This window comes from Amblyomma maculatum, unplaced genomic scaffold (genome assembly GCF_055883805.1).
Source record: "Amblyomma maculatum isolate TAMU_Amacu unplaced genomic scaffold, ASM5588380v1 scaffold_13, whole genome shotgun sequence".
NCBI classification, from domain to species: Eukaryota; Metazoa; Arthropoda; class Arachnida; order Ixodida; family Ixodidae; genus Amblyomma; species Amblyomma maculatum.
Window position 1 is genome coordinate 34,248,194 of NW_028146738.1, and position 16,776 is coordinate 34,264,969.

The 16,776-nt window shown below is 43.8% G+C and overlaps 1 protein-coding gene across 1 annotated transcript in view; it reads right to left on the reverse strand.

Moving 5' to 3' along the window:
* LOC146172544 (nose resistant to fluoxetine protein 6-like) overlaps positions 1 to 14,786 on the reverse strand; it is a 72,840-nt gene extending 58,054 nt beyond the window's left edge. The window contains exons 1-2 of the mRNA XM_084585796.1: positions 14,534 to 14,786; positions 2,075 to 2,289 (exon numbers count right to left, since the gene is read on the reverse strand). Coding sequence (XP_084441922.1) covers positions 2,075 to 2,289; positions 14,534 to 14,786 — 468 coding nt within the window. The remainder of the gene's footprint in view (positions 1 to 2,074; positions 2,290 to 14,533) is intronic.
* Between the last annotated feature and the right edge of the window lie 1,990 nt (positions 14,787 to 16,776).

Genomic DNA, 16,776 nt, shown 5'->3' on the forward strand with positions numbered 1-16,776 from the left:
TTCCACACTCTGTTTCTTTTCCATCGAATTTATCCAATTTTTACCTTCTGTGTTTTTCACCTGTTGCTTAATGCTCTTTATTTCTCCGTCCTTGTTACTCGCATACTTACTAGTTAGTTTCCTAGTTCTTTTCCTCCATTGTGAGTCAACGCTTTTTAGGTACAGGTATTTAAATACTTTAGCTGCCCATCTGTTACTGTCCAATTTCCTCAGGCGTTCCTCATATAATATTTTACTCTAAGCTTCCCGCACTTCGAAAGATGCCCAGCCCATATCTCCCTGTACAGCCTCATTTGTAGTTTTGCCGTGGGCACCTAGTGCTAATCGTCCAACGGGTCTCTGATTTGTTTCTAATGTCGACTGTACCTCTGCTTTTAGGCACAAAACCGCATTTCCGAAAGTAAGTCCGGGCACCATAATTCCTTTCCAAATACCCCTCAAAACCTCATACCTATTGTATCCCCACAATACCTTATACTTCATTATCCCGGCATTCCTTCGCCCTTTGGCCGATGTCATACGGTTTGCGGGTACCTAGCGCCATCTAGATTAAAGGAAGAAATAAACGACGGGATCCGCTATGTTTTGTTGTTGTTGTTTTTTTTTTGCTTTTCGGCGCTGATTTTTGCTGTTGAAGCTGTAGTTTCGGATTGCCGAGTGAGTGCTTCGAGAATGGCGTCGTCATCGCGCGCGGATGCTCCTAGAAGAGATTATGCTTCGCGTCAATCGAGCGTTCAGGAGTTCATTTTGAGGACGCAGTGTGGCAGAAGAAGATGTGCACGCATCAGATTTCAGCACTGATGAGGAGGATGCGTCAAGCCGGAACATTCAGCGGGTGTGGCCGCTCTATTACGGCGCATATTTCGATTACTAATATATAGTTTTGAGCTGCAGAGCGTGTGCTCACAGCAATATTATTTATTTTCAGGGTCACAACGTCATGAGGACATCATTCCTTGCCAGCAGCTGTGAAGCGCGTGCAGTTTCTTCCTAAAGGAAAGCAGGGAGTTGAAGTTGGCGGTGCTAACTTTTTTTTTCCCTGGAAGAACTGTTTTCGGCAATATCTTCTGCAAATTGTGTCATCTTTTTATGACATGATTAGCTACAGAATGTATATCTTCAAATTTTTTCACTCTTGATATTTTCAAAGATTTGCTCTTTTTTTTCAATAAGAATGTTCTGCTCACTGTATAAATGCTTTATATCATAAAAATGTTTTCACTAATTTGTCTAATAAATATATATGCAACGTTTATGCTATTGAATAAAACTTTATTTAGCTACATTTTGATACGAAACAATGTAAATAAGGAATTAGTGTCTAGTCGGCAAAACTATTTCCTTCCACCAAGTAAAAGCTACCCTTTTTTCCCGTGGTAGCGAAAGAGCTTTAGGCACTTGCTTTTCTTAATAAATGATGACTAAGAAAAACCTCAGGTACTTTTCAAGATGCGCAAATACGCTCGTCACGTTGGTATCGGTCATATTTACCCAGATAACAACCTCTTCCATCGATCCATCAAGTGGTACGCTTTAGGCGTCCCCCGAGTTCCGGAGTTGTGGAGATATAAGAGAGGAAGTCCTCCACTGCCTCCAATCGTCAAGCGTTGTTTCACAAGTGCCCGAAGTGCCGCGCTACGTGTCGTTTGTTTCAGTCACACCATGTCATTTCGCCACGGCGGGGCCATTCTTTCAAATATAAACGCCTATAGTGCCATTCATCGTCTTTTGCCAGTTCTTTAATTACTCGTAATATTTATTTCATGCAAATAACTTGCCATCCGACGTCGCTACAAAACTCGAATGATAAAAAATTCCAAAAGCGACTTCGCAGTGACGGAAATGTGAAGAATATTCGGTTGATGTTGTTTTTTCTTTCGTTTTGTGATTATGCCTAATTTTTCACGTTTCTTGTCGCACTTGTTCTTCTAAATGTAACGTGAATGTCAGCATGGTTGTGTGCCGCCCTCACCCCTTCCCCACATATAATACTTTCATCTGGAGGACCTTTAGCGGTAACTTAAAGCAATAAAGAGATTTGTCAAACGCTGCCCATGAGACCGACAATACTCACTCTCGGGTTTCCTATTTCAAACGAGGCGACGAGTTCCTTCAGCAGGTCAGTATTCTTGGCGAGGCGCAGGCGCAAGTTGCAATACTGCGCACGCACCGTCTCGCGACCCGAATCCGGGTCACGCAACACTGTCTCCACGCACTCGTCGAAAGCTCCTGGATCGGATGTGCTCGCCTGCAGGAGGCCGTTGGGGTACTTGCCAGATGCGTCGAACACTGCTCGCGAATCAATGAATGAAGAATATTTACACTTTGGAAGTTCCGGTTTGATTCCGACATGCTTGAGTAGCAAGCAACTTGTAAGTTGAGTATGTTCTTTTTTCCACACTCCCCAGCGACTAGTTAGTTTTGCTGTATACTTTGCTGAAGCATTTGAAGGTACCCATAGATCAAAATCAGTGCATGCAGAACACCCTCTCGAGCAAAGTAAAAAATAGCCGATGATTACGTTACTTCCTAACGCGAAATTTGAGCGATGAAGCTATCTCAGCTTTTCGATGGATTGAGGCAAAAAATTCGAGCAAGACATTAAAGACATTAAGTCCCCCACTACTAACATTGGTGGTGATCGATGGGCGGTTTTATTAGCAAGGCCGGGGCTCGTAGCGCACAGTGGAAATTTTCTTTTCATGGCGCGCGTTCACTGCAGTTGAAGTCAACAAAACTCATTGCAGAGTTATTTATAATTCCCAGTCGGAAAAAACTACAGAAAATTTTCATGTGTTGCGACAAAATTTTTGTGCGGTTTTTGACGGGAAATCTGTTGTGACAACAGAACATGCTGTAGTAACGTCAGAAATTTCTGTAGTTACAACATAAAAGTGCTACAGAACTACAGACAACAGACATATACTACAGAAAAACTACAGAACTACAGAAAAGCACTACAGAACTTCAGAAAAGTCTGATGGTTACGACAGAACTACAGGATATTTTGTCGTATTTTTGACAGAGTTCTGTAGTTTTTTTCGACTGGGTTATAGTTGGTTTACAAGAACGGAAAGGAGCTGTGTCCATAACACTTTATCAGGCAAGTCTGTTTGGAAGGAGCACCGTTGTTCCTATCGCGCGGCGCTCCTTGGGGCGCTTTCAGGTGTGGGATTGCAGATGGCAGCAACGCTAGACAAGAACACATCGCACAGAATCCCGCGAAGAGATCTCGCGCATGCGAGAATTTGACCATGAGCCAAGAAAAGCTTTCCCCTTAACATTTGACAGATGCTGTGCCTTTCCTTTCCCATAAACCAATCGACAAAGTCCGCGTGAAACTGTTGCATATGCGGTAAAGGTTTCGACAGAAATTCGAGGGCAGGAAAGGCGTAGTATCTGTCACACCTATTTCTCCCGATGCCTGAATGGTGCCAGGAGCGCGCGCAGCTAGAGAAGCGCGCTGCTCCGGCGACGGCAACGACGAGGCCGCGAAACGCAGGAACGGGCGCAAAAGAGCAGCGCTCTAAAATTCCGAGAACACTGCAATCTACACTCATAAATACGAAAGCCGGAGCGTTGCTGCTGCACACGTGCGCCACGTTTGCTAAATGCAACGTGATTAGCATTGCTAATGTCATCATTGTCATATCACTAATTGCATCGTCCTTGTCATCGCTGGCTAACCAAGAGAGTTCTACTTAAGTTGAGGACAACCCAGAGGGCTATGGAAAGAAAAATGGTAGGGGTAACATTAAGGGATGGGAAGCGTGCAGAGTGGGTCAGAGAAATAACTCAAGTTACCGACATTGTAGTAGAAATTAAGAAGAAGAATTGGGCATGGGCAGGACATGTATTGCGAAGAGAGGATAACCGATGGTCGCTTAGGGTAACAAACTGGATTCCAAAGGAAGGAAAGCGTAGCAGGGGGCGGCTGAAAGTTAAGTGGGCGGATGAGGTTAAGAAGTTCGCAGGGGTCAAGTGGATGCAGCTGGCACAGAACCGGGTTAATTGGAGAAATATGGGAGACGCCTTCGCCCTGCAGTGGGTATAGTCAGGCTGATGATGATGACTGCCGCATTACAATCCGCCAACCTCACTGTAAGCTGTACTATATGTATCCTAAATAAACTGCATCCTAATATATGCATCGTAAATAATACATTTTCACAGTATCAATGGTATCAATCACATACTGCCTTTTTCGTATAACTTATAATCAGTCATCAAAAAAGAATTTAGAGTCGTTATCGTAATTTCGATCACATTCTTGCTGCAGTTGTGCCCTGCGTAGCAGCTATAAGTTTCGCCAATGCAAATTCTTATACGAACAGCTTGCCTAAAATGAGTGAAAGAAGGGAAGGTACTTGCAACAATCGTTTTTGCGTGAAATAATTTCGTAAAGGCATGGGGATTGTTTTTTTTTTGTGTGTGTGTTATAAGCGTCGAGCGTTTTGTTGTAACGTGGTATGGTTACACACTGTTGCAGCTTGCGAAGGAAAACTTGTCGAATACTGATCAGTACTCCATGCGAAAGCATTATTTTGGAGAATCTCTTTCTTTTGGTACCAAATATCATGATAGCTGCGGAGCATCGGACACTCAAAGGACCGGCCTGCTAGGTCCCGCTGCAAACAACGAGAAGTTTCGATAGTTCATCCTTTTTGCCGAATGAAGCGGTGATATTTGCATCGCTTATGTGCCGTACTAACATGGGGCATGGAAGACTTCCAGTCCTTTGATGTTGAAGCATGGCTTTTACTCTTATGAAGACGGCCAACATTACGGCTCCCCTCAATGGCTCTAGCCATCAGTGAGACATCTCTGTTCCCGCCCCTTCTGCTCTAAAGTTGATTCTCTTTTTCTTTCTAGACTGTCACTTTGGTCCACGACCGCGCATGAAATGGCGCGAGGTTCTAGGTTTGCAAGCAGGGTTGCATGATCCCCTATCAGGCGATAAGGCTTTCGTTGTGATAACGTTATTTTCAAGGCGTTAATGCGATGCCAGTGTTTGAAGCCTAAACAACGATATGAAATGCGTGATGCAGAAAAATCACTGGAGTCATTTGAGCCCCAAGCAGGGAAAACAGCAGGAATGCCAAGTGCGTTGTTCACGGGTCGACATTTGGATAAGCTGGCGGGCTTACTTAACGCGGTTGAAAATTTTGACACTTAGGAAATGAAGTTTCTGATCATACTGTATAGTTTTGTTTGTATTTCACACAATTCTTATTTATAATGAAGTGAAAGACAAACAGTAAACACTAATTCCACGACAAGTTTTCAACAATTCCAGACAAGACTTTTCATGCAATTTAAACACATAGAAGCGTGGTTTTTAGCCTGCTAGCACACAACAAACTACGCGGACGAACTAAAAGCTCATTGTTTAGCCGGCAAGCAGTTTCAGTGAGTACTGAAGGCAGCAGCAAGCAGTCCAAGCAATTAAAGCTTGAGCTCCCGAAAAAGGCACCAAAAATGTCTCCGCAAAGTATGCTTCGAGCGCCGTAAGAGCCATCTAAGTCACCCGCCGAGAAGTGGATAGAGCAGAGGCTGGAAATACCGAGGTTTGAAAAAGGCGAATCCAGTAGCGCGAATAATTTCTTGGTTTCTTATTATAGCTGGTTTTCTTATTTCTCAATGAAAGATAACTCAGAAAGAATACATCATGCTACCAGAATGATCCCCATTGTTATTCTGGTTTCCCAAAGCGCTACAACTTCTGCCTCGCCGCAGTTCCAGAGAACAAACGTTAAGTTGTTATAGCACAAGTTTCTTCCTTGTTATGCTCCAATGGTTAATCCTGAAGCTGCCTGCCAAAATTTCATTTTTTGATATTTATACCCCGATGAATATAGCTCACTCCATAGGGCACAGGCGAGGTACCGATCTCCGGCAAAGTAATTTTCAGTGAGGTAGAGGCAAGGAGACACAATCTCTCCAGTACTGTTCACAGCTTGCTTAGAGGAAGTATTCAGAGACTTTGAATGGGAGCAGTTAAGAATAAGGGTAGATGGAGAATACCTCAGCAATTTGCGATTTGCTGATGACATTGCCTTGCAAAGTAACTTGGGGGATGAACTGCAAATAATAATTAATGACCTAGAAAGGAAAAGTAGAAAGGTAGGCTTGACAATCAATATGCAGAAGACTAAGGTAATGTTCAACAGCCTCGGGAAGGAACAGCAGTTTACGTTAGGTAGCGAAGCACTGGAAGTAGTAGGCGAATATGTCTACTTAGGACAGGTAGTAACAGCAGATCCGGATCGTGAAAAGGAAATAACAAGAAGAATAAGATTGGGATGGGGCGCATTCGGTAAGCACTCGCAGATTATTACTAGCAGCTGACCGGTATCGCTCAAGAGGAAAGTATGCAACAGTTGCATCTTACCTGTACTCACCTATGGGGCTAGAACGTGGAGGCTAACCAAGAGGGTTCTACTTAAGTTGAGGACAACTCAGAGGGCTATGGAACGAAAAATGGTGGGGGTAACATTAATAGATATGAAGCGTTCAGAGTGGGTCAGAGAAATAACTCAAGTTACTGACATTCTAGTGGAAATTAAGAAGAAGAATTGGGCATGGGCGGGACATGTAGTGCGAAGAGAGGATAACCGATGGTTGCTTAGGGTAACAAACTAGATTCCAAGGAAAGGAAAGCGCAGCGGCGGCAGAAAGTTAGGTGGGCGGATGAGGTTAAGAAGTTCGCAGGGGTCAAGTGGAGGCAGCTAGCACAGAACCGGGTTAACTGGAGAAATATGGGAGAGGCCTTCGCCCTGCAGTGGGTATACGCAGGCTGATGATGATGATGTCATCGCTACTATAATCCTCACGGTAAAAAAGGAGAATTGCAATGTGCGGTTCACGATCCCGGGCGTGGCGCAGTTAGTTAAAGCGCTCGGCTGGGGATCCAAGGGATGGAGACTCGATTCCGAGTGGAGACAGGATATATGTTGGTTACGAGGGACAACGCCGACGACGAAACCGCGAAACGCAGGAACGGGCGCCAAGGAGCTGCGCTCTAAAAAAAAAAAGAAACAAGCAGAATAATATTCGCTGACGGCGAGACGTCTTAGTGCAGGAAGCACTGTCTGTGTAAGTATACACCCTGCTCATAAGTTGGAAGCCTTACCGAGAATCAATAAAAGGTTGTTTGAAGCTCAGAAAGGTAAGGCACGAGGTTAAAAATAACATGCCACTAGAGCTTGAGCTTCTTGAGCGGAAAGATTTTGCCCCCCCCCCCCCTAACTATTAGAATATTCGTATGTTCTATCCGGCGTTTGAACTGCAATAAACGCGATATAATATTTCAGTCTTCCATGAGGAGACGTGAAAGGTCGCGCGTAAGAATGGTCTAAATTTACTTTAAAGTACAGAGGGCTATTTCTGTCAATAAATAACCTAATATGAAATTAACTGCTACACAGCATCGGCGAGAGCCTGACACAAGGCAGTTAAAGATATAAAGAAGCTATTTTGTTGCGGACCTAAAGAACATTATACTTACTCCGTAGCTACAGACAGCTGTACGTGACAGGTGTAATTTAATGCCCTCTGCTCAGCCGGCTAATCCTTCAGCCCATCAACTCTGCCAAAATTGAGCTTTCTAGGCCACAGGTAAAAAAAAATGCTGCAAGCATAGATGAAATATTTGATACCAATGAATAAACCTTTTGCTAAAGCTTTTGCAATCTTTAAAGCAGGAAGCGACACCTTGCAGAGATATTTGGTTCTACGTGGTTTAAAATAAAAGTTATATGCAAGTGGAGTTCTGAGTGCCTCGTCAACATTTCCGTACTCTAAAAAGGGTATAAGTAGGAAAGTCTGTCAGCGAAATTATCGGCCAGCGTCAACGTGCCAAGAAATCGTCTCTTTCTGATTTTATTCCCTGTGACGTATTTTAACATCGAAATGCTTCCAGCTTCTGTTAGCGGCGCACCATAGGTGGCTTTAGCTACAGAAAGAACACTATGGGCCCTGCTAAAATACTGGCCGACTTACAAACTTTTTTCAGAGATAAGATTGGGGGAAGGAAGGGGGATATGTGGGTGGGGTCCCTATTCTGGGATTGCAGCGGCTGCCACTGCTATCCGTGCGCATGTCACGATGGCTCTTTGGTCCTCGAGTCTGGAGCTGATTAGGGAGATTTCGAAGTCTTGGGGTGAGTGAGTGAGTGAAAAACTCTACTGAGTAAAGATAAGGGAGGGGTATGTGTAGATGGGGTCCTTAGTCCGGGACTCCATGCGGCTGCCGCTGCTATCCGCGTGCGTGTCACGAGGGCTCAGCCCTTTTGGCTGCATGCGCCACTGTGAGTAGAGCAGAGCATGCGTCAGCAAGCTTTTTCCCAGCCCTGTGCTAGGCGTAGCGAAGCGGCAACGCAAACGAGTGAACTTTCTTACTTGGAGATGCTTCCGTTACGGAAGAGGCTGGAATTGTTTTCACACGGAATGTTTACTGGTGTTTTTTTTTTTAAAGTGGAAAACGCGAGGCTCAAAAATGTGGCATAGCTTAGTACAGAATTGATTTAATTGATACCTTTAGCAGTTCGAACTGCGTGTTGCTGTCTGCGTTACTGGAGTTGCGGAAACACCTTCCTACCGGTAGTGGTCCCGCACTGATTGGGCCTAGGATCTGCTCCCGCCCTCCAGCACTAAAGTCACGGGCAACTACCGCCATCTGGCGGCATCAAGGCAAGCTGTCACGCATCGGGACAAAATACAGTGTTCCAGAGGACCAATCAAGCGCGTGCGCACTGCTGGTGGGAGGGATCCCGCAACTTCAGTAACGCAGACGGCAATACGCAACACGGTCTGCTAAAGGTGTCTAATAACACTACCTAATTAGTTACACTATATATTGAAGAATGCAGAGTGCGCACTTTTAGCCGTCAACATAGAAAGCGATCATTGTTTTTAAATTCGTAATGCGGCATTGCGGTTCGAAATATCAAAAGCGAGAAATTGGTCTTCGAAAGCTCGTTACCTTCACTACATTCACACATTGACAAAGCCGCGTCATTCGAATTTTAAGACAGACGAAGTATGGATATTTTCTTATATTGCAAATAATGTGATTTCAGGGACGATATTTCTAGTACACTACAATACTATGCACATAGGAGCCAATTTATAAATAGAGAAGTAAGGAAGCTTTCATTAGCTATCTTATTGTCTTTCTCCCATTTCGCAAATAATCTTGCGTTGTGAATCAAGAATTAAAAATTTCACCTAAGCTCCCATAATCGAGAGTAGGCGTTTATTACCTGCGTAGCACAATGGACAGCGCGCTCAGCATCTCGGTCATTTTCATGACGCGTTGTCAATCGGGTCAAGCGGCGAAATTTCGTGCCGATAGATGGCGCCACACGACCTATGGTGCATTAGAAACAAATCAGAGATCCGTTGGACGATTAGCACTAGGTGCCCACGGCAAAACTACAAATGAGGCGGTACAGGGAGATATGGGCTGGGCATCTTTCGAAGTACGGGAAGCTCAGAGTAAAATATTATATGAGGAACGCCTGAGGAAATTGGACAGTAACAGATGGGCAGCTAAGGTATTTAAATACTTGTACCTAAAAAGCGTTGACTCACAATGGAGGAAAAGAACTAGGAAACTAACTAGTAAGTATGCTAGTAACAAGGACGGAGAAATAAAGAGCATTAAGCAACCGGTGAAAAACACAGAAGGTAAAAATTGGATAAATTCGATGAAAAAAAAAACAGAGTGTGGAATTATACCGAAAGTGGAAAATGCAGATCAGGAAGGAAGATTTCTTTGATAACTCAAGAGGCAGTGCCCTACTTTTTGAAGCTAGATCAGGGTGCCTTAGAACACGCAGCTACAAAAAGAAGTTTAACAATGGAGATGACGCATGTGCTGTATGTGGAAACTCCAGTGAAACAATTGACCATATTATACTTGAATGCAATGGTATCCATCCGGAAGTTGATGCGGGCGCAATCACTGTTCCTGAAGCTCTGGGGTTTAGAGATAACAGTGGCGGGGTGAATAAACCGGCGGTGGAAACTAGCAAAAAACGGCTGGAAGATTGGTGGCTTAAAAGCAGAGAAGTGACATAATGTTAGTAATGTAGGAGCAAAATTTAATAAATAGAATGATGGTTTAGTTAACCATTCTAAATCAATAATTAAGATATATGGAGAAAAATGAGCATGATAGCTACTGCTACCACCCCGTTTCAAAGGGGACGCTCCTATATTCCATCCATTCCATCCCATCCATCCATGCATAGTTTCGGCTTGCGCGCGCGCACTCACTAACGACGACTATTCACTGGACGCTGTCGCCTTGCTCGTCAAGTGCACCCAGGAGTGTGCACGCGCGTCCCGTTTGAGCTGCAGCGACAAGGGCTGGCTTTGCCCAGTACATGACTAGAAAACCATTTGCTGACGCATGCGCTCTTTCAGCAGCAACGCGGCGGGTCATCCACGAAACTTCGAAATCTCTTTTGGGAGAGCCTTCGTGTTTTACTCCTTTCTGGAGCCAAATCCCCAGTGGTGCGCCGCCAACGGGAGAAAAAGTCATATCATGACTAAAAACTTGGTTAGATATGCTGCCGTATGTTCCGGCCCATATGACGTTGATTTTTTATTAAAAAAAAACTTTTTGGTAGTGCGTCCTATACAACTGTGCGCGTTAGATGCCTTTCTTTTTTCACTTGCGCAAAGTTCCTAGGTTGACGTGGTTGTGAAAAAGCTACGGTAATAACTTTCATTATTACGAAATCTATGGTAGCCTCACAGCTCTCAACAGTTGGTATTATGAAACGGTGAAAGATGGCGACATCCGCGTTCATTGCCTATCGGCCACACTGCCGATCGGCCACACTGTCCTGTCGCTGGGGGATGTTGCGTCCATGCGCACCTCACAGAGTCGATTCGTTGAGTGGATCAGGTGAAGGACGGAGCGCCAGCCTCGAACAATGCGCTGAGGCTGACGAATTGTCGAGACTTACGCTCCGTACTGGCCCCATTTGGTGCGGAATACGTTTTCTGAAACTGGTGTGTGTGGCTCAAAAACAGCTGTTTACATGGGGATTCCAGTTGCCTATTCCGAATAGGTACAAATGTGCTGGCCACAGTTGCACATCGACAAACTGAGGTATGGTTTCGTTGGGGGTTCTTTATATATTTTCTGAGAAAATTGTGCATCGTAAAAGGAATGAATAATGCTATGGTATATTTTTGAGTACGTTTTGTAAATAGTTTCGACCAGTTAGGTTTGGCTATATGTTTTGTTTTGACTGCTTAAACTAGTCGAAAAGAGTATATTCCAACATGTTCGATATCGTGAATATAGTGAGCAGTTACATATATCTGTTAAATGCCAAGGATAGGAGACTTGGTGCCCGAAAATGCTGACAGTAAAACTATCATCGGCTAGCTTGTCACAACGTCACAAAGTATTCTATGCATTATGCTACCATTGTCGCTTGGCGGTACGAGGTCTTTCGGGTTTCTGCGGCGCTTCTAGCGTCCTTTCTGGCAATAATTGCGCATTAAGCTTTTGGTGCCTAATGATAGCACGAAATATTGATAGAGCCTAACTACTGAAGTTGTTAAATTCTTTTAATATCTTAAATATGTCCACAGTATTCAGTAGGTATGAATTTAATAACCTCGAGTTGAAAACAAGGTGAACTAATGAACAAACAAACGCACACAAACAAAATAGGGCCCTCTTCACTTCGTAGTTGATATATCCACAGAAACGGTGAACCAATTCAAGATGCAAAGAATGAATTTTATTTTAACGTTAAGCGAATACTTCAAGAAAATAAAGAACCATGAGCGACTTTATTGCGGAGGTAGCGTATTCGTGGTTACTGATGTTTCGAAACTAGAATAACTTACGGACTTGGATATAGAAGCCATGATGAGAAAGAGTACGTCAAGATTCTTTCCCTCGCTCAACCAGTTGCTGTTTCATAAAAAAAAATCTAAAAACTGTGAACGCCTGAACTGGGCCGACCTATAATTAAGGACATTCTGACCGGGGCCATACAGCAAACTTCTTCGAAACTGCGAAAATGTATGTATATGATAACAGAATGTGCAATGTCTAGTTTTTATTTAGAAGAGAAAAGCATAAGAGACATCCCCCAATATGTGTGCCATTCTTAACTAGAGTAGTCTCTGAAAAGTGAAATAAAGGTTAAGAAATGCCTAATATTTGTTAACATTCCCGCGCTTTGTGGGAGAAGACAAGAAACATATGAAATAAGATATTATAATTTTTGTCATGCAGTGTCATGAAGCTCCAACCATTGCTGCTCGAGTGAGGTTCTGTACACGGTTTATTCCCTTAGATGTGTAGAGTCTGTTCTACGCAATTTTAATAAGCCCCTAGCACCCGCGAAGAGAAACAATTGTTAACGGAAACATCTCCTCAGATATGTGGTGGCTTTCAGACTTGTTCCCCAATGGAGTAACTAACGCACAGTGTCTGAAATATTTTTCCTCCCCCTTACTTTTATGGAACGAAATATATCCTCCAAAAATTTCTTAGGGGTGCCTAGGTAGTTAGGACGCTTTAGTTCCTGAGCAAAGGTGCCCATAAAGCGAGTCGCCCGTAATAGCCAATTACGAAGAAAAATATGCAGAAACAAAAACCCGCTATAATTAAGGTCCGCTTCTGAGCATTGTGTGACCAGTAAATTCGATCTAAGCGATAATTTTAGGAGCTACAAGCTCGTTCTTCTGTGTGCCATTATGCTTGAAAGGGTGTGGTGCAGCTTGATTCACCTATAAAGCTTTAGCCGCACCTTGATGGTGTATCCCAGACAAATGGCCTAACTACTACGGCAGTTTACGTCCGACGAACCGCTATATATATGAGCACACATTTGGATGGCGGCTTCTCATTGCGGCCTTCCACGTGGCACAGTCTGCAGAGAGATTTCTTCGTCGTCATCTATGGTGGTAGCAAAAGTGCTAAGGTGCATGGACTGGTGAACTTCGCACTGTAAATCACGAAACCAATAAAGAAAAACGCTGCTACTTAGTCAGCTGCAACTATTTACTACATTCCTCTGGCGTGATGCACTCAAAACGAAAAAAAAAAAGAATGATCTAATTCGGCCAGTATATATTTTGTGCTCACCAGAGTCTATATTAATGCTAGATAAATAAGTAGACTTGTATGTAATTTGTGCTTTCGGTCCTTGTCCATTGTCCGGACAGCAAATTTCCATAATAACGAGGCGTAGCAACATGAAAACGATTGGTCTCTGAAAGAAAGAGTTAGTAATCCAAATTGTACAAATTAAGCGCGGTCGTAATAACGGGGTACGACTGCCTATCGAATCATATATGATGCATTGGTGCAAAACGCCTTTGTGCGCATAAGCGCTGCGTCTGCCCTGACGCTTTTCTATTTTCTTTTTAAATTTCAAATTAATTGCTTTCGCACAAAGCGATATTCCCTATTGCCCCAGAAAAAACCGTACTCAAAGTTTATAAAATAGTAAAGTAAATTGAAATATGAAATGGATAGGCAGTTTTTGTCACTCGCAAAACCAATTTACTGCGTTCTTCTAAAGTGAGTGCTACTGCAATGTTTTTGTGAAGCAGTGTACGCTGCACAGTTCCCGAAGGCAGGTCGGGCCTTTTGTTGAGACTTATTGATTCTGGCTGAGCAAATGGTAAGTTTAAGAAGAGTATTGTGAAACTTAGTAGGTAGCGAATTTTTTTCCAAGAAGTGACCGACTCGTCTTAGGGCACCACTCTTAGAACTGCAATTAAAAAAGAATACTACAGGTAATCCTAACGTAGTAATTAGAGCGTATTCCTTTTTACTTTCCATTTTGGGCACTCAGTTTCAGTCTTGGCGGTTTTTCGACGAAGGCCGACTAGCCAAGCATCGCTCTGTTTTTCTACTAGGGCGATACAATAGCTCTATTACGCATATTTCTACTTTTGCTGTTCAATTGCATTTGATGAACAAATGAGCGCCAGTGGAAGACTAACTGCTTTCAAAAGAACAAACGTATATGACGCACCGCTCACAAAGCTATCCGCGCTTTAGAAAGCGGCGTTTTTGGGCAGCTGATATGTTGCACCGTAGCTATCAGGACATCTGAATTGAGGGCCATGAGCCGCTTCACTGGAAAATCCGCACTTCGAAGCTTTAAAATACTGACACATTGAATAAAGTCCTTCAGTAAACTGTTTCGACGATTATCTACAGTAAAGAACAGTTTAAACAGATTTCCTAAATATATAGACCATCTTGTTGCACTTGGTTTTTTCCGTATTCGATTCAAATTGGCTGATGTATAGCTCTATGTTCACGTTCAAAATTTGGTGACAAATCCGAAATGTTCGCATCTTCAAAGTGACCTTGCTTTGTATGCTGCACTACGCAAGTAATAAATCGCATAAATGTATAAGTTGTTCAATGTAACATACGTAATTGTGAAAAATGCAATACTCGCATGCACATACTCCAGGTACGTCTGGTGCCTTCAGAAGGTTGTTGCAAGATACCGAAATACGAACAGCGTACTCACGTCGAAAAGCCCACGGTTCCAAGTTTCTGAGGCCGCGCGCCATCTTGAGCAGGCCGGCGCTGCAAGTGAGGGACACCTCAGCTTGCAGCAGCTTCCGTGACATGGCCGACCAGGAACTGTCGAAGATATCGGCGGCGGTCTCCCGAAGTTGGTCAAGAAAATTCTTCTGCTTGCTCAAAGTCGTGTTCCTTTTCATTCCATCTTCACTTGTCGGCGAGCCCACCGCGAACCGTAAATTGCAGAGCAAACACATCCCTAACATTAAAGCAGCCGCCGGAAAGAAAGAACGAGGATGTTCTAGAATAGACATGTTTTGTGCTTATTAATTAAATTTCTTGTAATATCTACGGGCGTACTAAGCTGAGGATTCAATAACGGTGCATCGTTCGGGCTTTACCGACAAAATTCATGCTATTGCTGTGCGGTTTATCGTCTTAAAACGTCAACACTGTATCAAACGCCGCAGTTGATACGCAGTTCGATCAGCCTTACCCTTTTCGACTAAGAGTTGACACTGGCTTTTTATGCAACTGCTATGGACTGTAAATTTAAAATTGCGACTTTGTATCGGGTAGCACTTCGTTAATTCGTCATTAGAAGATAGCGGTCTTTTAGTATAACGTGACAGTGTCTCGTAATGACTGTATCAACACAACCTTACGTCTAAACATATAACCGTTATATTGAACTAGACGCCTTCAGCCCAGCCACTAGAAGTGTGAGATACGCAGTGCAGGCACCCGCTCAAAGCCCCAAAGCCTATACACAAGCGTTTCCAAATGTTGTTCGTCAGCATTGCGTGACTTACCGCTTGAGCTGTTGATCATTTCCTTTCAAGCCATTATTACGTGTGCGTGTGTCGTGGCATCTTTGTGCAGCCGACAAAAAACATAACCAGCAAGGCGCGTCCCTTTGTGGCAGGCACGCTTCTTCAAGGTGTTTCCCTCACAATCTCGAGGAGCCAAAAATGCCAAGGCCGCATTGCCACCGCATAACCTACGCGCTTTGTACAAACCACAGAGGACAAGCGGACCCTTCTGACTCATTCAAGTCTGACGCTGGAACCTTTTTCAAAATAAAATATGCGCATTGACAGCACCGACTGTGAACAAAAAAAAAATATCGTTAACAAATAGTGTTATGATATTTCGGCCAGACTATACAGCGATTCCCTCGTAAAGGAACTCGCTTGTTTTGTATGTAACGAGGAGGGAACCGAAGGCCGAGATTGTGGAGCTATCTATATTGCTTAGTAGAAAAAATAAATGCTTTCAAAATTTGGAACAACAGGTTACTTGTTCTGTAATCGTTTATTTTACTAATCTTTCCTAGAATTTTCCTTTCAACAGCTGCTCTTTGTTGTCTGTTCTACCAATGTGGGCCCTAATTTTCTGCGATTTTCTTATGTACTGTTTCTGATTACAATTTTCTTTTAAATCCTGCGATAGCTTTCGTGGCCTTAAGAGTTCGATGCAACAGCAATAGGAGCAATGCTTCTGCATATTTCTGTTATTGCAGCTCGACATCCTCGTTGTTGCTCTGCTACTGCCGATAACTTAGTGTTTTGGCCTTCCAGGCACCACAGCTGTAGAAGTGCTTGGCAGCGAGTCAATGCTCCCTGCGGCTACAGAGACACTTATAGTATAGATTGTGGATATAGTCCGCGACTTTATATTGCTTTTCACCTTCTAATTTCCTCGCCGTGGTCTGGTGTCATTGCTGGTACATCTTTCTGTGATTGCAAACCCGAAGCTATCGCTGTTGATTTTCTTTATTTCCTCACCATATATAACAATTATTGTGCCGGTCTGTAACTCAGCGACATCGAGTTGTTTTTAACTACGGTAGACACACGCGCCGTTGAAACTGGCTCTGTTCCAACAATATACGTGGAGTTTTCTCGACCCTTTACGCACAGTTAGGCGCCGCAGCCAACAGCCACCAAGCCTACTTTAATGGTATCACATTAATGCGTTCTCAGTCGAAAAAAAAAAAAACTGGCAGATGGTTGCGCCCGTCTTTGATCCCGTTCCTGGGTTTCGCGTCGTCGTCCGCGTCGTCGTTGCCCGCGTCGGCCTCGTAAGCAGCTCCGCCCCCTTTTCATTCCCACAGTTCGAGCCGGCGCTTGGGTAACTGGAGCCTCGCAGGAAGAGGGAGAGGGGGGGGGGGGGGGGTAGATTTAGCGGCGAATGATGGGGGCTGGAGCGCGCGCAGCAACCGGAGAACACCAGGAAAGGAAGGGG